Genomic DNA, 23238 nt, shown 5'->3' with positions numbered 1-23238 from the left:
TGCATATATATATATACACGCCTGCCCCTGGAAATTTCCACTGCTTGCATCCGAAGAAGTGGGTATTCACCCACGAAAGCTCATGCTGCAAAACGTCTGTTAGTCTATAAGGTGCCACAGGATTCTTTGCTGCTTCTACAGTTTGGTTCAATGGCTCTCAGAACCCCCACTGTACAAACTGTTCCAGTAGTGTCTGTTTCACATAAAGTTGGTGCCTCCACTTTAGAGTTCCAGCACAAAGTTAAGGCAGTGTGAGGAGTTTGCACAGCTGGTACCTGTTCCAGGGACAGAGGCGTTCAGTCTCTAGTGCCGCTGCTCCCTCCCTCTATCCCCATGAATCCCCAGCAGACATGAACCTCTCCTCTTTCTGCCAAACAGCCTAGCTAGGAGTTCTCTGTTAAATGCCAAATTGTGTCTGGCCCTGCTTGGGTTCCCAAAGGGTTCAGGGAAGCAGGGGCGGCTCTAGAGCCCAGCGGGGCAAGCACCCGCCTGGGGCGGCCCTTTCCCAGGGGGGCGGCAGGCTGGGCCGGCGGACCTGCCGCAGGCATGACTGCGGACGGTTCGCTGGTCCCGCGGCTCGGCTGGACCTCCCGCAGGCATGACTGCGGCAGCTTAACCGGAGCCGCCGGACGAGCGAACCGTCCGCAGCTGCGGGAGGTCCAGCTGAGCCGCGCGATCAGCGGACCCTCCGCAGTCAAGCCCGCGGCAGCTCTGCTGCTCCCGCGGCTCGGGGGCGCCTCCCGGGCATGATTGCTTGGGGCGGCCAAATTTGTAGAGCCGCCCCTGCAGGGAAGATCCTCTACCCCTTCTGTACAGAGGCCAGCTACAGCTACAGGCAATGCAGCCATTGTGCTAGGGCTGATGGAGGTGGAAGCATCCCCGAAGGGCGCTCACCAATGAGAGGAGTCAGGCGCCAGAGAGTTCCCACTCCAGCATGTGCTCCCCCAGAGCCCTTGGAGGAAATCTGGGTGAGTCAGGGCCTCTTCCAAAGATTCCTGTTTCTATATGATTTTTATAATGGGAACTGGAAAGTAGCCTGTCATGACTCTCACTGAGGTGTGTGACATTAACTTGGGTTTTGAAATTTCTGCTATTTCTGTCAGAGCTTTAGGAACCAGACACCAGAGAGTGGCACTGACATGTTGCAGAATTCTAGGGGGCCTGGATGATAACCAGTTTATGCTGTAATGGTTACATGCTTTGACTCACAATCAAGGCGAAGGCATGAAGCTCAAGTGATGCTTCAGCTTGATCTGAAGATCACTCTCTGCAGAAGCTCAGCACGATCCCTGTGGAGTTTTCCCAAGCTAACATCAGCAATGTGTGGTGGGATTGAGGGGGAGAGACAGCACAAGGAAGCGGTGGGAAGACCCAGAATAGTTTGGGGAACTATTAGTGAAGTGACAGAGAGACTGTCACATTCAAAACTGAAGTCAAATTTTCAGCTGAAGATTTCTGACTGATCAAAAAGCGTAAGTCAGTTCTGTTCCCCTGTCACACACCCAATCCCATGTACTGGAGAAGTCATATTTCAGAATAAATGTGCGAATCATTAGGAAATTATGTATAAATTATTGGTTTGGGGATGGAAACTTACTTCTAAGGAGAAAACAAAGCATATGTACAGATGCAAGCCACACTACCCTGGTTTAACTTTTTACATCAACTGCTATTCCAATGACAAGAGTATGTCCACAATGATTAGCCTGCCCACTTGTTTCTGCCCATTCTATTACTGAACATTCAGTTCCAGAGGACACATTTCCATTCAAAAAGAACCATACATCTCCCTTCTTAGCGCTGATTGACTCGAGCAATTTGCCATTCTAGGCAGGGAAGAACATCTGTATCTGAAGGACAATCGAGGAACTTTTCCCATTTTAGGGATAAAGCATAGTATTCTGTGCTACCAGCCACATCTGTTACAAATATCAAGCGCTCTCATACATTGATACATAGAGTTTACAAAATACATTGTCTAGTCCAGCCCAGCCTCTCGCTCTCTCTCATTATTAATAAGTAATCAAACTAAACTTGCTAATCGGTCCTCTAATACAGCTAACACCCAGAGAATGGAATAGAGAAAGGGGGGGTCCCATGTGTCTTCAGAATCTCACATACCTCTGTTGCTAATTGGGAAATGGTAGCCAATAATAGATTCAGCCCCATACTAAGATTCTTCCACCTGCAGTTTGCACGTGCACAGTAAATTTCTATGTAGTTACTTAGCCAGTGTTAAAGCTTCTAATTTAAAATCCTGAATAACGAATAAATGGGTGTTTACGATGTATTTGAATATGCAGGTTAATTCAGAACTGGTGGACCAGGAGAAAATTACGTCAAGAACATGGCTCACAGAGAAAAACAAGCTTCCCACAGTGGGAAAAGGACTACAATCTTCAGCCTATGAATGCTTACGGACTCTTTGATGAATACCTAGAAATGAGTAGGAAAATGTTCTGATTTTACTCTTATGCTAGATTTTAATGTCAGTACATTTTTTGTTTTTTTTTAAGCCCAGAGGGCTGAATTGTTCATTTAAAAACTCCAAAGTACTGCTGTCTGAAACTAAAAAGACTGCAGAATGATTTCCATTATCGCAAGTCAGGTGAGGAATGGGAGTGAATTGTGGCACTATAAGAAATATTGCCTGGGTTTGGTTAACATCTGATGTACTAAACTCCCATTTGTGAAACGTTTTATCTGATTAGCTGACTTCATGGAAAGAGGGATATTCTCTAAATTGCAGCCTTAGAATTCTTATTCCCTCAACTGTATAATTTCTTGTCATTATTCCTTATAAAGCAAATTCTACTGAACCCTGATAAGGTCTTAATGTCGAAGCACTTACTTTTCAGATGTCTAGCATGTGGCTGTATGATAGGGTATATTTACTAACTAATATTTACAAAATTGCTTGCTTCCAAGAAACACTGCTTTCCCCGGGGGAACCAAACATAAAATGAATGAAGGACAAAGGACTTTTGCCTTACTTGACTGAGCTGCACATGTAGTAGATAGAGCCCTCTCTTGACTGGTGCAATTCCACTGAAATTAAGGAGAGCTGTGTGAGATCAGCTACTCTGAGAAACAGGCCCTAAACAGTTATGTCAACTGTAGAAAGGCCTGTTCTGCTCCTGCTTTTTTGCGCCACAGAAAACGGCTCAGACTTTTATTGATTGTGTATCCACCATGCCATTTATCTGAGTTCCCTCCACCAACAACTTTACGCACCCATGCAACAGTACTAGTTACAATAGCCTCTGTGCTTTAGGCCCTCAGGACCTGAGGTCTCCCTTCCCTAAAGCATCTGTGAGGCTGGATTCAGCTTGTCCTGTTCCTTCTCCTATGCCTCCTTATCAGTCTTGAGCTGATGGGCTAATTGGCTTATTAGCTCCCCCAGACCACCTGTCTGCTTAGCTAATTACCTTTAATTACCTTAAATCAGCTTTTTCTTGTGGAACTAGTGAGTGTCAGAATGCAGGCTCACCTGTTAACTCCCTACACTCTGTTGCATCAATGTTTTCAAAATGTAGACACCTAAATAGAAGTGGCCTAATTTTTGGAGATGCTGAAGTTTAAAAAAAAAAAAACCAATAAAATCAGTTAGATCACAAAACAGCTCTAAAAACATATAGTTCATCAACTTTTGTGTCTCCATAGCAAAGAACACAGATATGGTTCTCAAAGCTCTCAGGAAATTCAATCATTTGTTCTCTCACCCTAGTGCTGATCTTTTGGAAAAAGAATTGCCCTATTGATACCACTAGCATCACAGAGTGATAATATGGTACTTCATAGTGAGCAAGTTTACTAGCTACATGGCATCTCAGTAGCCTGGCATTTTGGATAAGATCTTGAAAGTAAATACAGTATTGAAAATACTAACCTTTTATTTCTTTTCCCAGTTCTTCAGTTTGGATTCACAACCATCTTTGTGGCAGCTTTTCCACTGGCACCACTTCTGGCCTTACTTAACAATATTATTGAAATCCGTCTTGATGCATACAAATTTGTCACACAGTGGAGGCGGCCATTAGCCTCAAGAGCCAAAGATATAGGTGAGCTGCTTATGTGTCTCTTTTTAAAGACAAAGCACTGATCATTTGATGAACCCAATGACTTTAAATTCAAGCTACAAATCATTAATGGCTTTACCTTTGACTCCCATCCTCTTTCACATTATACAAAATAATGCACAATTTTGGCTCCTAAAAAAAAAGGTGTAAACATTCAACACTGGTTTATTTTTATAACCTAATAATCCAAATTGGAAAATAGGTTTTTAATGACTTGGTGGATGACTTATCAGTCCAGATTTTTAAACTAAGTGTTCAGTGATCTCTGCTGGGTTTTCTTTTGGTGGATGCACTTTCTCAGTAGTACATGCAGCTGCTCACTTTGAATATAATAATGAGTTAGAGAAATTTTTTTAAATGATGCAAATTGAAGTAATTTCCATCTCAAAGAAGCTTCGCACAGTTTCTACTCATCCAGCCAAAAGTAGGTTTCCCTTTGCCTGTTTGAGAAACCTAGACTCATGTCTACAAAGGTCTTTGAAGTGCTGAGAATATTGCAAACTTTCCAGGACTGACTAAAGCAGGGGTGGGCAAACTTTTTGGCCTTAGGGTTCCGTAAATTGTATGGAGGGCCGGTTAGGGGAGGGGGTCATGGCCTGGACCCCACCTCCAATCTGCCCCTCCCCCCCAGGACTCCTGCCCCATCCAACCCCCCTGTTCTCTGATGGCCCCTCTGAGACCCCCTACCCCATCCAGACACCCCCACTCCCTGTCCCCTGACTGCCCCCAGAACCCCTGCCTTCCCCCGCTGCCACATCCAACCCCCCTCCTTCCTGACTGCCCTCCAGGACTCCTGCCCCCATTCAACCCCCTGTTTCCCCCCGACCACCATCCACACCCCTGCCCCCTGACCACCACCCCGAACTCCCCTGCCCTCTATCCGACCCCCCCTGATCCCTACTCTCTTACCGCGCTGCTTGGAACACCGGTGGCAGGCGGTGCTACAGCCGCGCCGCCTGGCTAGAGCCAGGCCACACTGCCACCACGTAGCACAGAGACCAGGTCAGGCTGGACAATGCAGCTGTGCTGCCCCAGGAGCTCGTAGCTCCACCTCCCAGGGCATTGTGCCAGCGGTGGAGTGAGCGAGCTGAGACTCTGGGGGTGGGAGGACAGCAGGGGAGGGGCCGGGGGCTAGCCTCCTGGGCCAGAAGCTTGGGGGCTGGGCAGGACAGTCCCGCGGGCCGGATGTGGCCCATGGACCGTAGTTTGCCCACCCCTGGACTAAAGGATAGGGGACTCCACCTACTGGCTAAATCTCCTCAGAGTGGCTAGTCTCTAGCTGGCTGATGGTAATAAAAAATAATAATAAAACACAATCTTTTCACATTCTTACAATTCAATCATGTTTATCATTTTAAAATGTCATTTGAATAATAGTGATTTAGGAAACATCCATTTGGGGCCAGATTCTGACCCCCTTATTCACAGTGAATAGCACCGTATTCCAATCCCAATTCAGCAAAGTATTTCAGCATGTGCTCAAGTGTTTTGCTGAGTCAGGGCCTCTATGAACAGTTGGCTTCAGTGGGACTGCTAGCAAAGTAAGATGTAACTAAGCATGAGTAAAGGCATGGGACTCTGTTTTTTTGAGTGCTCCATCTTCAATGTGAAAGATTGTGAAACCTGTCCTAAGTGACAGGAAAGGAATGTCAGTCACCAGTTGCTTGGTAGGGGTGGTTTTCTAATAATGGATAAGCAAAATTGTACTCATAGCATTTAAAGTTTCAGAGGCTTTCTTAAATCAGGTCACCTAAGACAAATGGTCTTCTACAGATTTCAGTGTATTTTACCATCCAAGAATTCTTGGATTGTCTCATTATCTTTTGGGGAATATTGTACTGGTGTGTTCCTCTAGTAATGGTTTGGTCCATGGTTTTTATTAATCATAAATATTTTCCCATCATCCCTAACCAAAACAATCATAAGTGTTAAACATAGGTGAGTTCTTTACATCATACACTTCTCTTCTTTGATTCCCGTCTGTCAGCTCAACAGTAACAATGGGGCTGAATGAAGTATTTCAGCCACTTTCCTGTACCAGCTTCACAGCTTTATTCAACTTTCATACACATAACTTATTAATTACTGTAGTTTAACAAAGACTCATGCCCAAAGAAGAAACACTTTTTTTTTGCAATGTAATGGATCAAACTTAAAAAAAAAAAAAGAAAAGAAACCTTCAGTCTTGTCTTATTAAGTTCCATGAAAGTTCTCTTAATGACTTTCACTGTGTGCACAGCCCTCTTAATGAAACTATTAGAAAAGATAAAAGGCACTCACAGTGCAGGAGTGCTTTGATTTTTGCTACTTTTAAAAAGTATTTTAGAGCTAGATAAGCAATGACAGCTCTCTTCCATCATAGGCATGGAACCTCAGGAAGAATAAATGTTCCTGGCTAAGATTCATGCTCTCACCATTCATGCATGATGAACGTACATGGTGGCTTGGCTAGCTATATTCATGCTCATTTGCTGGGATGGCATTTTGCCTGCTCACCAATTGGAAGACCTCACTCTAGTACAGGGGTCGGCAACCTCTGGCACACGGCCTGCCAGGGCAAGCACCTGGCGGGCCGGGCCAGTTTGTTTACTGCCGCGTTGGCAGGTTTGGCCAATCACGGCTCCCACTGGCCATGGTTCGCCGTCCCAGGCCAATGGAGGTGGCGGGAAGCGGTGCGGGCGAGGGATGTGCTGGCCACAGGTTCCTGCCACCCCCATTGGCCTGGGACGGCGAACCTGGCAATGTGGCAGGTAAACAAACTGGCCCAGCCCACCAGGGTGCTTACCCTGGCGAGCCGCCTGCCAGAGATTGCCGATCCCTGCAGTCTAGTATCATGTAATGATGGATTCGTACTGGCAGCCTGCATATCATTGCAAGCACCATTGCTTCCTCAGGAAATAATCCAGCTGTGACATTATCTAGTGCTAGACCCACATGTCTCCTTATATTCAAATACACATGTCGATGCTTGCATGGCTCAGAAAGGAATGTGCTAACTGACTGAGATAGGAAAAGCCAAGAATTCCCAGGCACAGTTGCATGCAGTATTTAAACTACTTTGATAATTATCTTCCCTGAAACTAATGCAACGTTTTCTATATTGGATAGGAATCTGGTATGGAATTCTGGAAGGCATTGGAATTCTCTCTGTTATCACAAATGCATTTGTTGTAGCTGTGACTTCAGATTTCATCCCTCGACTCGTTTATGCTTACAAATATGGACCTTGTGCAGGCCAAGGAGAAGCTGGACAAAAGTAGGCTTTCTTTAGGAAAATGTTAATGTGCATGAAAATCCTCTGTTTCCTTGAAACATAAGTAGCATTACTGTCTCCATATTTATAGATTCCACTAACAAGAATGTACTCCAGATTGCACTGCCACAGTAATTAATACTTTGAGAATCAATAATACAGTCTGTGAGTAGCTGGGATTTATGATCTTAACTCAGGGGAAAAGTTCTGGATCAGTTAGTTATAGAAGGTTCAGTGGCTACAATAACATGTTATGATCATAATCAATATATTGGCCCAGATCACCAGCTGGTGTACCTTGTAAATGTGTAGTCAAAGAAGCAATACTGATTTTCACCAGCTGAGGATCTGGGCTATCGTGTAGTTTATTCACTAAACCTCTTTCTGCTGATGTAGGATTTTACAAGTATTAATCCAAGAAAAGTGCAGAGTCTAATCAGAAGAGGCAACTCCAGCTTCAGCAGGCAAGCTATAATTACTGAACAAAATAACATCTATATTCCTTTTTAAAAAGACAGCGCTCTTATATTAGGGCTTTTGAGAGGCAGTCCTGAATTGAGTCCATGCTATTCCTGTGCATTTTCATTCCAGTGTTGATAAACACTAAATTATAATTGTATGTGCACTATTGCCCTGCAACTGGGCATAATTTAATTTGAATGGCATCTTCTAAAATCTAGTGTGCTACTGTGGGGATAGTGGGGGGAAACCTTGAATGAAATCATTGGTTTCACCCAACCCAACTGAACCCCAAATGTTCAAAATTTGCTAATAAGCCCCTAGCCATTCTGGCAATAAGTGCTGTATTACACTAAAAACAATAAACTAAGCAAGCTAAGCAATACGTAGCAACAGTTAGCTTGTATCCTGCTATCAGATATAAATATTCCACTTCATGGCTTTATTTTCCCTCCCAGATACAGAGAAGGGGATTCTTTTTGTTGTTGCTTTTAGCCATATTTTGGACGCCAGTGCAGTCTAGTCACACCAATGGAGACAGTTCATGATTGGCAATGCTACTTAAGTCATTATACTGTTAAGGATTTGGCATTTTCGTAGATGCTGGAAAAATTGTTCTGTCTGTTTCCATAAAGAGTTGTAGAAAATCTTTCAGATCTGATGTTGATCATTGGTGGGCATGTGCCTCCCCATGCTGCCATTGTGTTTACTCATAGAGCATTTAAAATGGTGTCAGCTTTTTTTTCAGCTTTCTTAGGGCTTGGCTACACTTGAGAGTTGCAGCGCTGGGAGTTACAGCGCTGGTCGTACAGCTGTGTAGGAAAAGCGCTGATGTGTGGCCACACTCACAGCTACCAGCGCTGCAGTGTGGCCACATTTGCCGCATTTGCAGCGCTGTTGGGAGTGATGCATTATGGGCAGCTATCCCAGCGTTCAAGTGGCAGCAACATGCTTTTCAAAGACGGGGGTGGGGTGTAGTGTGACAGGGAGTGGGGGAGAGAGAGAGAGAGTGGATTTTTGGAGCCGACACTGTGTATCAGCTCCCTGCCTTGCAAAATCAGAAAATTTTCCCGACCCCTTAGGCTTAACTGCAAACAGTCTGCAGACCAGATAAGCAGCTACTCCAATGGACTCCCTTTCTCCTCCCCGCCCCCGCTGTTTCTCTCATCAAGCAAACACTCACTCATCCCCTTGCCTGCCTCATTCACAGGGTTTATCTCATTTGATTGTTCACTGAGTTACAGATTGATCACAGCAAACAGGAGCTGTGTTTGTTTTTTAGATAAGCAGCTCCCAGAGCCCCGCGTTCACAACAAAACAAAGAGAGGCTGCATAACAAAACAAAGAGTGTAATTAGTTAAAAGCATTCTGGGATATCTCCTAATACCGTGGAGGCCAATAACAGCACTGGTGTGTGGCCACACCCGACGAGCAGCGCTGCATCACCAGCGCAGCACTTGTTACACCCCAAGCAGACCAGGTGTACAGCCAGCGCTGCAGCCAGGGAGTTGCAGCGCTGGATGTGCCTTGCAGGTGTGGACAGTTACTAAGTTGCAGCACTGGAAAGCCTCCACCAGCGCTGCAACTCTCAAGTGTAGCCAAGCCCTTAATTTCTTTCATACCACAGTCCCAGAAAACGCATTTTGAAATTACATTTGATAAGGAAGACTATATAGTGCACTTGCTTTCAAATTAGTTCTGTTTAGAGACATTGGCCTGGCTTAAGGAAACAGATCTTAAACTGTTGTATTTTAAAGCCTTTCACACAGTTTTCCAGTGATACGCTAAATAACGTAAGAGACCAAATCTAATTCCTCAGAAGAGACCAACTTGGCTAATGCCTTTCTATGGCAATATTGCAGATGTGGTTAGTACATTGCCATCAAGATAGTAGAAAACTATTCTTAAATTCTACAGGAATAGATAGTTCCTTAAGTTCAAGGGTCTGGAACATTGAGCATAAGATATCTTAACAGTTTGGCGAGGGAAGGCATCAGAAAAATTGTGCAGGATGCGAAAGAAAATATTGTAATTAATTTCAGCTCTATACCTGCTTTAACTGTAGGTCTTGAGCTATAGCCAGCTGGAACACCACTAATCTGATGGACACACAATTTCCCACAGAATTTAAGCTTACATTTTAAAAATAAACAATCAGTTTTACTGATTGGGAAAAAACCTTCCAAACAAGAACCAATGCAATTCCACCTTAGTCTGTTGCCAAACAATCCAAAACAATTACGTGGAGAGATGTGAACTGACTTGTTTGATAATTCTAAACCCTAATAATGGTGATCTAAGGCACAACCTAAATTAGGAATAGGACCCCAGCTCGGAGAGATGCTGACTGAGGAGCAACTCAAGCAGACCTAGTATCTCCTACAAACGTTCCCACACACTTTCACAGCCCAACCGGGATACACAACCTCGTTCATCATACAATTCAGTCAGAGCCTGGGGTCGTGATCCAGGGCGCGACCAGGCCCTTGCCATATCACGTGCGACAGGTTGTTGAAGAGGAAGTACAGGCCATGCTGGACCTGGGAGTCATCGAACCATCACAAAGTGAATGGCCCAGCCCAGTAGTACTAGTACCGAAGCCCGATGGCACACAACGGTTCTGCATTGATTTCCGACGCGTCAATGCCATCTCAAAGTTCGATGCGTATCCGATCCCCCGAGTAGATGAGCTGCTTGGCCGGTTAGGAGAGGCCTGCTACATCACCACCCTTGATCCTGAGCAAGGGATACTGGCAGATCCCCCTCGAGCCGGCCTCCAGGGAGAAGACAGCCTTTGCCACCCCCACGGGTCTGTATCAGTTTACTCAGATGCCTCCATGTTGGCCCCAGCCACGTTTCAACGGCTGATGGACCGCCTCCTCCAGCCCCATCGGGACTACGCTGCCGCCCACCTGGATGATGTAGTTATTTATAGCCGCCAATGGGAGAGCCACCTAGAACGGGTCGCAGCGGTCCTAAGATCCCTGCGGGCAGCCAGGTTAACAGCCAACCCAAAGAAATGCTGCATTGGCTGGCAAGAAACTATCTACCTGGGGTATACCATAGGAAACAGACAAGTAAAGTCCCTCGTGGGAAAGGTTCAGCCCATTGCAACCTGCCCACTGCCAGCCACAAAATGCCAGGTATGCGAGTTCCTGGGACATGCTGGCTACTATAGGCAGTTTATTCCCCAATTCATGGCAATTGCAGCCCCCTTGACCGGGCTGTTGACCAAGGACAGCCCTCGGCAAGTAGTGTGGACCCGAGAGTGCGATAACACATTCCAGATGCTCAAGGCAAGTCTGTCCTGTGAACCGGTCCTATACAGCCCTGATTTTGACCAGGCGTTCATCCTCCAGACAGACTCCTCAGACATAGGACTTGGGGCCGTCCTCTCCCAAGAGGTAGACTGGGAAGAACATCCGGTCGTCTATATCGGCCGGAAGTTGTTCCTCCGGGAAAACAACTACGCAGTGGTGGAAAAGGAGGCCCTCGCAGTAAAGTGGGCTTGTGACTCTTTGCGTTACTATCTCCTCGGAGTCCCGTTCACGTTGGTCACCGATCATGCCGCACTCCAGTGGCTGGCCTAAATGAAGGATCATAGTATGAGACTACAGCATTGGTACCTGGCACTACAGCCCTATGCCTTTACGGTTCGCCATAGGGCCAGGAAGGACCACTCAAATGCAGACTTTCTGTCCTGCTTGGGAGGCATGGAAGGGTTTGCCTCCGCTGAACGGGAGCCAGACTTGAGTGGGGTGTGTGTGTAGTGAGGCGGCCTGGTTCCAAGCCGCCCCAGAGAGGGACGAGCCCCTCCGGATGCCAAAGTGGGCGGAGCCACTGGAGCCTACGCCCACCCCCCAGAGGTCAAGGCGCAGGACAGGAAGTATAAAAGCCTAACCCCAGGGCTCAGAAGCTGGCTGGCTGCCGGAGAGGCTGGATGCTGGTGCCCTAGCTCCCACTGGGGAGACTCCTGCCGCCTGTGACCGCCCCGAGGACTGGCCATACCCCTTGAGGCCGGACGCCGACCAGACGCCGGAGAAGCCAGTAAGCCTACCAGGGAGAAGGGACCCAGAGGAGCTGCCCAGCTTACCGCTTGCAGAGTACCCCGAGGAGCCCATGGTGCTTGATGCCGTGGAAGATGCCGACCAGATGCAGGTACTGCTACAGTGGGAGGTCGGTAGTAGCCCGGGGGCAGCCGACTCTAGTCTGGCTGTGGCACACCCAGAGCTGATGTCAGTGTGTTGCGGCCAGGACCCTGGGCTGGGACGCAGTGGATTGGGCGGGCCTGCGTCCCCCCTGCCACCCCACTCACAGGTGGCAGACTCCCCCTCTCCCCGACTCTCAGGATCAGGAGCCTGGACTTTGCTCTTGAACTGTTTGTTTGCTGCCCGCCGTGACCCAGGGCCGGGGCTTGTTACTGAACTATTTGCTCAACCCCTGTTTGAGGGCCTGAGCTCCCAACCAGGCACTTGCAGCCTGCCCTTATCCAGGGCCACCAGTCACTGAACTATTTGCTCAGCCCCTGCCGGAGGGCCTGAGCCCTTGACGGTTTCCTGCCCCACCAGGCTAATTCGCCGACTCACCGGACTTGTGTAGTGAGGCGGCCTGGCTCCCAGCCACCCCAGAGAGGGGCAACCCCAACAGCACACACCTACACGTGGTACCAGAAGTGGGGATTCTTGTCCAGAAACCCGATCCCTGTGAGGAGGGATCTGAGGAGACGTATCTGAGGCAACCATGGACATGGACAAGCTTATTAAATTTTTGGCAGAGAGCCTACAGCAGCAGCAGGCGGCCCAGCTTCAGCAGCAGCAGGCCACCGCCCAGCTCCAGCAGCAGCAGAAATTGGTCCAGCAGCTTGGGACACAACAGCAGCAGCTGATTCTGGAACTGGGACGCCAGAACCGGGACCACCAGCAACAATGCCTGCAGCAGTTGGTGACACTGCTGCTCCATCCTGCAGCGCCCCAGCCTGTGGGCCCCCCGGGGCAACCCAGCAGCGCCCCGCCCATTCGGTTGACAAAGATGAGCCCCAACGATGACCCAGAGGCCTTTCTGGTGACGTTTGAACGGGTAACGGTAGTTGCTGGCTGGGCCCCAGACCAGTGGGCTACCCTCCTGGCCCCATACCTGACCGGGACCACCCAAACTGTCTGTCGGGGCCTGTCCACAGACGCGGCACGGGACTATAGTCAGGTAAAGGCAGCAATTTTAGATGCCCTGGATGTGAGTCTGGAAACCTTCCGGCAGTGGTTCCAGAGCCTGGCCTACCCTACAGGTGCCCAGCCCTGGCTGGTAGCTCAGGAGCTAAGGGAGGCATACAAGTGGTGGCCGAAGCCCAAGAGACGAACCCCGGAGGAGCTCACTGAACAAATCGTGCTGGAGCAATTCATTCTCATACTCCCGCCGCAAGGAAGGGCCTGGGTCCTCCACCATCGGCCTGCGACGCTAGCCGCCATCACCCTGATGGAGGATTTTCTAGCCGCTGAAACACCAGTGGGTCTGACTATCCAAGCAGCCCACCAGGGTTGGAGCGCCCTAACGCAGAGAGAAGGGGGGGCCCACCCGGACTGAATCACGAATTCCCTCACGGGGTCCGGGACCCCGAACCTGTCCAGCTGAGGCCCCAGTGCGACAAGCCCCAGCACCTTCCCCAGTTCTTCGAGGGATCAACTGGAGCCCTCCCCAGGGAGCGGTGGGAACACGACCACGGCTGGGACAGTCGGACCTTGGGCCCTGTTTTTTCTGCGGGGAATATGGCCATTTACAATGGGACTGCACAGCGATGAATTGCAGCTTTGGCCAGGTCTGCACAAGGGAAGCCTGTGACTGACGTCCACAAGCCACCAAGATCACGGTACCAGTGGAGCCTGCGGGTTGCCGAGGGTTACCCAACGGTGGCCCTCATTGATTCAGGCTGCGGCCAAACGCTGATCCGCCAAAACTTAGGCCCCCAGGCCGACGCTCACCTGGGGACGATACGGCTACAGTGTATTCATGGGGACATACGGCCCTACCCCAGTACTCAAGCCCAGCTAACTGTGGATGGGGTCACCCGACCGATGGTGGTTGGTCTAGCCCTGCGCCTCGCATACCCGGTGATCCTGGGGTGGGACTGGCCGGAGTTCCCAGAAGTCCTCTGCTGCAACACTGGGGAATGCCGAAGGGTCACCCGAGTCTTGAAAGGTGACCCCCTCGAGGCCTGGCCAGAGGAAGGGGAAGCACCCGACCATACCGAACTGGGGGGAGAACCTGAAGACTCTCCCCCATCCGATCCCACACTCAAGCGGGTGTACGAGCAGTTTGCCACTGTTGATGGCACCATCATTGATCCACACCGGGCGGCACAGTGGCCACACTTTGAACTGCAGCAGGAGTGCCTCTATCGGGTTGAGCGGGACCCCTGCACGGGGGATTCCCAGACCCAATTACTCGTGCCCCAATGCCACTGGCGAGCTGTCATGAAACTAGTCCATGACGTCCCGGCAGCCGAACACCTGGGCCATGAGAAGACTCTGTCCCGAATATTGATGCGCTTCTTCTGGCCGGGCATACACCAGGACGTGAGGAACTACTGTGAGTCCTGCCCGGACTGCCAGTTGGCTGCTCCTCTGCAGACCTCCAAGGTCCCCCTGGTCTCCATGCCCTTGATCGAAACCCCCTTCGAGCGGGTGGCCATGGACCTGGTGGGGCCTCTCCCAAAAAGCATCGCCGGGTTTCAGTATATATTGGTCATGCTTGATTATGCTACCCGTTTCCCAGAGGCAATACCCCTCTGAAACATCACGGCCCACACCATCGCAGGTGAGCTCGTGAAGGTCTTCGCTTGCATAGGCCTGCCCCGGGAGATTCTCATGGACCAGGGCACCAACTTTACTTCTCGACTGTTGCGGCAGGTGTGTGAGCTTCTGGGGATCAAGCAACTACATACGTCGGTCCCCAGGTGGACGGGTTGGTCGAACGGTTTAACCAGACCCTCAAGGACATGTTATGCAAGTTCCCCCAAGAAGATCTCCACCGATGGGACCAGTTACTTCCACCTCTGCTCCTGGTGGTTCGGGAGGTCCCCCAGTCCTCTACAAAGTTTTCCCCTTTTGAACTGCTATATGGTTGTCGCCCACGGGGCCTGTTGGACCTAATGAGAGAAACATGGGAGCAAGCCCCGTCGCCTACCCAGGGCCCCTTAAAATACGTACTCCAGATCCAGGAGCACCTTACACAGGCTGGGGCCCTGGCATGGGAGAATTTGAAGGCCGCCCAAGAAGCTCAGGCCGAGACCTACAACCGGGACGTACGGACTCACGACTTCCAACCCGGGAATCGGGTTTTACTCCTCCTCCCCTCAAGTGAGTCAAAGATTCTGGCCCAGTGGCAAGGGCCTTATGAGGTGGTCCAAAAGGTCGGGCCTGTCACGTATGAGATCAACAAGCCCGAACGGCGCAAGAAAATGCAACGGTACCATATTAACCTTCTCAAACCCTGGCGGGAGAGGGAGAGACTCTTAATTAACCCGTACTCACCGGAACCTGAGCTGGGTCCCCATGTAACACGTCTGGAGGATACCGTAGGACCCCAGCTCGGAGAGATGCTGACTGAGGAGCAACTCAAGCAGATCTAGTATCTCCTACAAGCGTTCCCACACACTTTCACAGCCCAACCGGGATACACAACCTCGTTCATCATACAATTCAGTCAGAGCCTGGGGTGGTGATCCGTGGCGCGACCAGGCCCTTGCCATATCACGTGCGACAGGTTGTTGAAGAGGAAGTACAGGCCATGCTGGACCTGGGAGTCATCGAACCATCACAAAGTGAATGGCGCAGCCCAGTAGTACTAGTACCGAAGCCCGATGGCACACAACGGTTCTGCATTGATTTCCGACGCTTCAATGCCATCTCAAAGTTCGATGCGTATCCGATGCCCCGAGTAGATGAGCTGCTTGGCCGGTTAGGAGAGGCCCGCTACATCACCACCTTTGATCCTGAGCAAGGGATACTGGCAGATCCCCCTTGAGCCGGCCTCCAGGGAGAAGACAGCCTTTGCCACCCCCACGGGTCTGTATCGGTTTACTCAGATGCCTCCATGTTGGCCCCGGCCACGTTTCAACGGCTGATGGACCGCCTCCTCCAGCCCCATCGGGACTACGCTGCCGCCTACCTGGATGATGTAGTTATTTATAGCCGCCAGTGGGAGAGCCACCTAGAACGGGTCGCAGCGGTCCTGAGATCCCTGCGGGCAGCTGGGTTAACAGCCAACCCAAAGAAATGCTGCATTGGCTGGCAAGAAACTATCTACCTGGGGTATACCATAGAAAACGGACAAGTAAAGCCCCTCATGGGAAAGGTTCAGCCCATTGCAACCTGCCCACTGCCAGCCACAAAATGCCAGGTACACAAGTTCCTGGGACATGCTGGCTACTATCGGTGGTTTATTCCCCAATTCGCGGCAATTGCAGCCCCCTTGACCGGGTTGTTGACCAAGGACAGCCCTCGGCAAGTAGTGTGGATCCAAGAGTGCGATAACACATTCCAGACGCTCAAGGCAAGTCTCTGCTGTGAACCGGTCCTATTCAGCCCTGATTTTGACCAGGCGTTCATCCTCCAGACAGACTCCTCAGACATAGGACTTGGGGCCATCCTCTCCCAAGAGGTAGACAGGGAAGAACATCTGGTCGTCTATATCGGCTGGAAGTTGTTCCTCCGGGAAAACAACTACGCAGTGGTGGAAAAGGAGGCCCTCGCAGTAAAGTGGGCTCGTGACTCTTTGCGTTACTATCTCCTCGGAGTCCCGTTCACGTTGGTCACCGATCATGCCGCACTCCAGTGGCTGGCCTAAATGAAGGATCATAGTATGAGACTACAGCATTGGTACCTGGCACTACAGCCCTGTGCCTTTACGGTTCGCCATAGGGCCAGGAAGGACCACTCAAATGCAGACTTTCTGTCCTGCTTGGGAGGCATGGAAGGGTTTGCCTCCGCTGAACGGGAGCCAGACTTGAGTGGGGTGTGTGTGTAGTGAGGCGGCCTGGTTCCCTGCCGCGCCAGAGAGGGACGAGCCCCTCCGGATGCCAAAGTGGGCGGAGCCACTGGAGCCTACGCCCACCCCCCCCAGAGGTCAAGGCGCAGGACAGGAAGTATAAAAGCCCAACCCCAGAGCTCAGAAGCTGGCTGGCTGCCGGAGAGGCTGGATGCTGGTGCCCTAGCTCCCACTGGGGAGACTCCTGCTGCCTGTGACCTCCCCGAGGACTGGCCATACCCCTTGAGGCCGGACGCCGACCAGACGCCGGAGAAGCCAGTAAGCCTACCAGGGAGAAGGGACCCAGAGGAGCTGCCCAGCTTACCGCTCACAGAGTACCCCGAGGAGCCCATGGTGCTCAATGCCGTGGAAGATGCCGACAAGATGCAGGTACTGCTAGAGTGGGAGGTTGGTAGTAGCCCGGGGGCAGCCGACTCTAGTCTGGCTGTGGCACACCCAGAGCTGATGTCAGTGTGTTGCGGCCAGGATCCCCACTGACACAGCAGCAGGTTGCCTGCCGCTGTCAGGGCCCCGGGCTGGGACGCAGTGGAGTGGGCGGGCCTGTGTCCCCCCTGCCACCCCATTCACGGGTGGCAGACTCCCCCTCGCCCTGATGCTCAGGATCAGGAGCCTGGGTTTAGCTCTTGAACTGTTTGTTTGCTGCCCACCCTGACCCAGGGCCGGGGCTTGTTACTGAACTCTGTGCTCAGCCCCTGTTTGAGGGCCTGAGCTCCCAACTGGGTTCTTGCAGTCTGCCCTTATCCAGGGCCACCAGTCACTGAACTATTTTCTCTGCCCCTGCCAGACGTTCTGAACCCTTGACTGTTTCCTGCCCCACCAGGCTAATTCGCCGACTCACCGGACTTGTGTAGTGAGGCAGCCTGGCTCCCAGCCACCCCAGAGATGGGCAAACCCAACAGCACACACCTACATCGCCACATCCTAAAATGGTTTTCAGGACGTAATCTTGTAAAACAGTTCAGGTTACACCAGGGTGCTGGCTGCAGCTTGCCAACATTGATAGAACATAAAACAGTGATTGAAAACCAGTTTAAAAATATTCTCAAGCCTGGGTAGCCTGGCTAGGAGGCCACCAGACTCACTTCAGACAGGCTACCGACTAGCTAGCAGATGGTCACTATCAGTTTGTAATCACTGTCAACCTGGACTGGGTTTGGTTCACTGAATTAAGTCATTTAGGCTTGAGAATGGCTTTCATCTGCTGTTTTAAACAGATTAATTCACACAGGTCAGCACTGGCTGACACATCAGCACAACCTGAATAGTTTTTCAGATGGGTGCCTGAAAAACATTTCAAAACAGAAGCCATTTTGTAGTGTAGAGGGGGATTAAAAAAAATCTCAATATTGTTCACTATTTCATTGCCCATCACTTCTGAAGAAACATTCAACTAATATGCTGATCCAGTATGACTGGATGTCACTGAAATTAGAGATGGAAAAGACATGGCACCTCAGTGTGTAAAAGGAATGGTAACATTGTAACTCTCCTCTAGCCTCACGTTGAATTGGGGAGTAGGGGGAGCAGCAGTAATGCAGACATGGCTGAGAATTCTGTTGGCAGCTGTGATTGTCTTTCTCAGCCAATGGCAGAATTGAAGCCTCTTCAGCACCACTGTGCACCACACTGAATGATTTGGCTGGACTTGTATGCACGTGGCCTCATCCTCAACCAGCTTCATCCTTAATGATATTAGCAGTGAATTTGAACCAGCCAGGTGACATCTCCCAGAGCTCCTTTGCCAGCCCTTATTACTATTGACCAAGAGTTAGGAGCTAGTGTCTCTGAGCCATAAAGGAACATAGGAATTGCCACACTGGCTCAGACTAGGGGCCCATTTTAGTGTGGTATCTTGTATCTGACAGTGGCCAGGACTATCTTTAAAGGAAGGTGCACGAAACCCCATGATGGGTTATGAAATAATCTGCCCACAAGGAGATGTTTCTTTCTAACCTCTATCAACTAGAGATTAGTTTATGCCAGGAAACATGGGTTTTATATTCCTTATTAAAATTATCATTGCTAATATAACTGAGTGTTTCAGTATTCAACAAATGTCTAATCCTTCTTTGAATCCTACTCTTGGCCTCAATGATATCTTGTGGCAATGAGTTCCATGGGTTAATTGTAAATGAGATTTCCTTTATCAGTTTTAAATCTATTGCCTTTCAATGGCATTGACTGTCCCATTGTTCTTGTATTATGAGTCAGTGTAAATAGGAGGACCCAATTTATCTCCTCTGTGCCATTCATTATTTTGTGTATCTCTGTTGTGTCACCTCTCATTACTCTTCTAGCTAAACAGTCCCCATCTTTGTAATCTCCCCTAATACAGAAGCCTTTCAATGCCTCTAATCGTTTTTATTCCCCATCTCTTAACCCTTTTCTATTTCTGTTACATACATAACTTTTTAGATAGAGTGACCACAATTAAACACGTTATTCCACATTCAAATGTGATGTATGAGTGCAAGTGTGGGAAGGGGCAAATCTAAGTACTTAAAAGAAATCTAACTTAAATACAGGGTGAAACTAAATTGGTGCAGCATATACACAGATTGGGGAGGGAAGGAGAAGGTGTAAGTTACACTAAATGAAGCTCTCTGAGATTTACCTCTGTCTTCTGGGTCAGCTAATCTGCATTTTTAAGCATGCAAAAATTTTGGTGTGAATTAGCTTTAACAAATTTTTGAAAAGTAATGTATGAAACAGCAGATTTGGGTTGAGGGACAGAGAAATTACCACAACATGCTTTTCAAATATTAATAGGTATCACTGTTTAGGTATAGATTTAGGAAACCAGGGAGAGAAATGTCCTCCTAGGTGGGATTTGTGTTAGAATGGGCTGAGTGTTCTGACTTCAGGGTTTCTTGTTCTTCAGGTGTATGGTAGGCTATGTTAATGCCAGTCTATCTGTATTTCTGGTGTCTGACTTTGAAAACCGTTCGGAACCAACATCTAATGGAAGTGAATTCTCTGGCTCACCGTTAAAATATTGCAGGTAAGAATCTCACCAAAATATCCTTCTCTTTTTAAAAAATCACCAGGTGGAAGCATCATGCTAGAGTCTCTCTCTTTACTTGTTTTCAAAGTCTAAAAAATGAAATGAAATGAAAAATGCATTTTGTACATGTAAAAGGAGTAATAAAAATACAGGACACCACTTATCCTGTGCCTGTGAGTGGGGAGGTGCCCAATCTTCAGAGTAAGGAAGGCTGCATTGGCAACTAGCCAGGATCTTAAAGGACCCTTGAAATTTGCATATACAATTTATTTCTAAAAAAAAAAAAAAAAGAACTGCTCACAAGCATAATATTTGCTTATCTTTCAATTTCCACTGACAGATTGTGAAGGAAACTTGGTCTGATCTTGGGTTTTAATCCTGGTTCTGACACTGACTTTCTTGCTCACTCTACATGTAGAGTACAATTCAGCTTTCTGCAGAGAGCCTGCATAGGTCTATGCACTATGTAAGTCCCACCTAAGCCCTATTTTGATGACTTAGGTGATGCCTAGGACTTATACAGGCTCTGTGCACAGGAGTGAATTTCTCCCTAAGTGAAAAACTATTGCAAGAAACACTTGCACAACACTGTATGTCCACATACTGTAATTGTCCCACGCCTCAGGTAGAAGCTGGTTGTAATGGTTGGTTACAACACCTCAGATAGTGTCTAGCTCAAGTCAAGCTGAACTAGTAGAAACTCCAATGGTTTCTCTCCATTGCACTGGTTCAACCAGTCCTAACTCCATCCCACAGCTGAGTGCATCATATATGGAAATTCCCCACTGTCTTCTGCTCCCAGCAACAGTGTTTGGCACTATGCAATAGGGCTTCATAAGACCCAGAAAACACCAGTGTAGCAATGATGTTAAGAGCTGCTCTGTGTGGATGGACACACATTGTTCCATCAAAAACAGTGTTGCAGAGACCTGGTAAAGACCTGGTGCGTGCATCCATGTGCACTATACCTGGAGTGCCTTTCTTGCTTTACAAAGACAAGACTCTCTGTCCTTGAATAAGTCTCCTAACTTCCCTGCTTTGGTTTCTCCATCTCTAAGTGGGGATAGCATTTACTTACCCCACAAAGGTCATATAAAAATTAATTTGTTAATGTTTTCAAGCTCCTTGATAATGAAAAGTGCAATATAAGCCATAAGTATTATTATTGAAGGGGCTTCCCACCTGCAGGAAATTCCAACATTTTGTTTTCATCCCAAATTTGGATGAAAAGTCGAAACTTCAAATTTTTTCACAGAACAGAAACTCAAAAAAGTTTCATTTTGGTGATGTTGGAACTTTTTTTGGGACCAGAATGAAATTTTTTGACATCCGTGAAATCAAAATATTTATTTCATTTTGTTAGAATGACCCAAAATGCTTTTGTTTCAAGGGGGAATGTGGGCAGAACAACTGTGTAATGCTGTTATTTTATAATGCGGTGTTGGTTTGTGAACATGAGCTCAAATGACTTTTTTATTATGAAACAATAAAATACCCTTTGATGGGTCTCTAGAGCCCCAGGGTACTTTAGTGTCCAGTGAAAAGACTCCTGACATTTTGTTAAAAGTATAAAAATAATAGTACTTGCACTTATATAGCATACTGAGCTGTTTTCCTCTGAAGTTAATATTTTCATTTAGGGAGCTGAAACAATTGAGACTATTGCACATCATTTGGCAGGAAATAACCCTAAAAATAGGTTAGATCAATACATATCCTATTCTGTGATACAGAGCTGCTGGCCAAAAGAGGCTTCATTCCAACTTAATAGTCTTAATATTTTTAATAAGATTTGCCTCTGACCATCCACCATTTAATATCAATGGGATTACAGATTAAAATAATGTTTGCTTTTGATATCTGAGAGAAATAGGAAACAAGTGATGTTGCTCTCCTTCAGGGAGGTCCAAATTCTGCAGCTGTTAGTCAGTGTGATCTCCTGTTGATTTCAATGGGAGATTTCTGTGGGTAAGCACTAAATCCAGACTTCAGGATTTGGCCTGGGATGCATATGAATGTGTAACACCGACAGACCCTGGTCGTTGGCAGGCGGGATTGAATCTGGGACCTCTGGAGCTTAGTGCATGAGCCTCTACCGCATGAGCTAAAAGCCAACTGGCTGTTAGCTAAGGCTGTAGAGCAAACTCATTTAACTCTCTCTCTAAGTGGTCTCGGAGCCGCTAGATGGGATAGAACACCACATCCAAGGAGGTGTGTGGGTTACACATGCTATTAACATCTGTAGGATAATTATCATAACAATCATATTCATATAAATCAAATATATATTCTTAAACTTTCCTTGCTTTGCCAGAGGCTAACAGCATTGTGGTCTCTAGTCATCCCCATCATCTAAAACTAAACTAATTCTTACTTGTAAACCAGGCCCTTTTTTCAAATAAAAGATTTTCTCTGGCATGATGAATGCGGGAGGGGGCGAACTCCATAAATTTAGCCCAATAATTAAACAAATCTTCTACAAAAACAACTAAAAAGGAGGTAGTCTTAATCCTCATTCTCAGACTCTGGCATTTGTTACAGGGAGTCTAATTGGCCTTAACTGACTTCAACTAAAGCAGGATTTGGCACTTGAATCTCAGTTTGCTAATTCAAACTGCTACTGCAAAATCACTAGATACAACTATGTTCTTTGGCGAGTATGTTTACTTCTTAAATATATATATGCCCCTGCCGGGGGAATGGAGAGCGTGACTGACTTCCTTTTAATCAGTTTACAAGACATTTAATCAACCTGAATTCTACTGATATTTCTTGGTAATTTCAATTGCACTTTTAAGCCCCATATTGATAGGAATGAAAATTAGTTTAATTGTTTATCTGCAAAGAAATTACAGGAATGTATTCCACAGTGTTGTTTGTGTGATGGATAGGAGTCCTTTAATTTTCAAGCAAGACGGTTTATGCAGACAGATCTGTTAATAATTTACCTTCGCTATTACAAAGCCCAGATTTTTCCTTCCATGTGAGACATGAAACAATCTGTCAAAGTCTTCCCCATTTCCTGGGCTGCTGTATTTATTTAGTTCTTTACAAGTACAAAAATTACCAGATTACTCCATAGAAGACCCATCTCTAGCTAAGGCTCCCAGCCCGGGTCTTCTATTACAGCCCTTTAACAGTCACTAATCTTCTTCTTTTGTAAAACATTTCATGTTCAGGAGCCAGTGTTTTGGCTGCAGAAGGGAATCAGTTGGGAAGCTAAAACAATTTGCACTGAAGATGCTGAAATGTAGGAAGAATTCAGTACTGACTGAAATCCCAAAACACCGTTTTTTCCATTTGTGTATAGATGCCTCTCTAATCTGAGAGGCCTATCAGTCAGAGAAAAAATATGTTTTTGTTTATATCTTCTTTCTCCTGTGGGTTTGGGTTGCTTTTGTTTC

At 47.8% G+C, this 23238-nt stretch overlaps 1 protein-coding gene across 3 annotated transcripts in view; it reads left to right on the top strand.

Moving 5' to 3' along the window:
- The window catches only part of ANO4 (anoctamin 4), a 320505-nt gene that overhangs the window by 285930 nt on the left and 11337 nt on the right, over positions 1 to 23238 (top strand). For all 3 annotated transcript variants that reach the window (XM_039519449.1, XM_039519450.1, XM_039519451.1), the window contains 4 exons: positions 2304 to 2446; positions 3909 to 4061; positions 7188 to 7335; positions 19712 to 19831. In XM_039519449.1, the coding sequence (XP_039375383.1) occupies positions 2304 to 2446; positions 3909 to 4061; positions 7188 to 7335; positions 19712 to 19831 (564 nt within the window). The remainder of the gene's footprint in view (positions 1 to 2303; positions 2447 to 3908; positions 4062 to 7187; positions 7336 to 19711; positions 19832 to 23238) is intronic.

This window comes from Mauremys reevesii, linkage group 1 (genome assembly GCF_016161935.1).
Source record: "Mauremys reevesii isolate NIE-2019 linkage group 1, ASM1616193v1, whole genome shotgun sequence".
Classification (NCBI taxonomy): domain Eukaryota; kingdom Metazoa; phylum Chordata; order Testudines; family Geoemydidae; genus Mauremys; species Mauremys reevesii.
The sequence above is the reverse complement of the archived record's forward strand: the minus strand, read 5'-3'. Positions and strand labels throughout refer to the sequence as shown.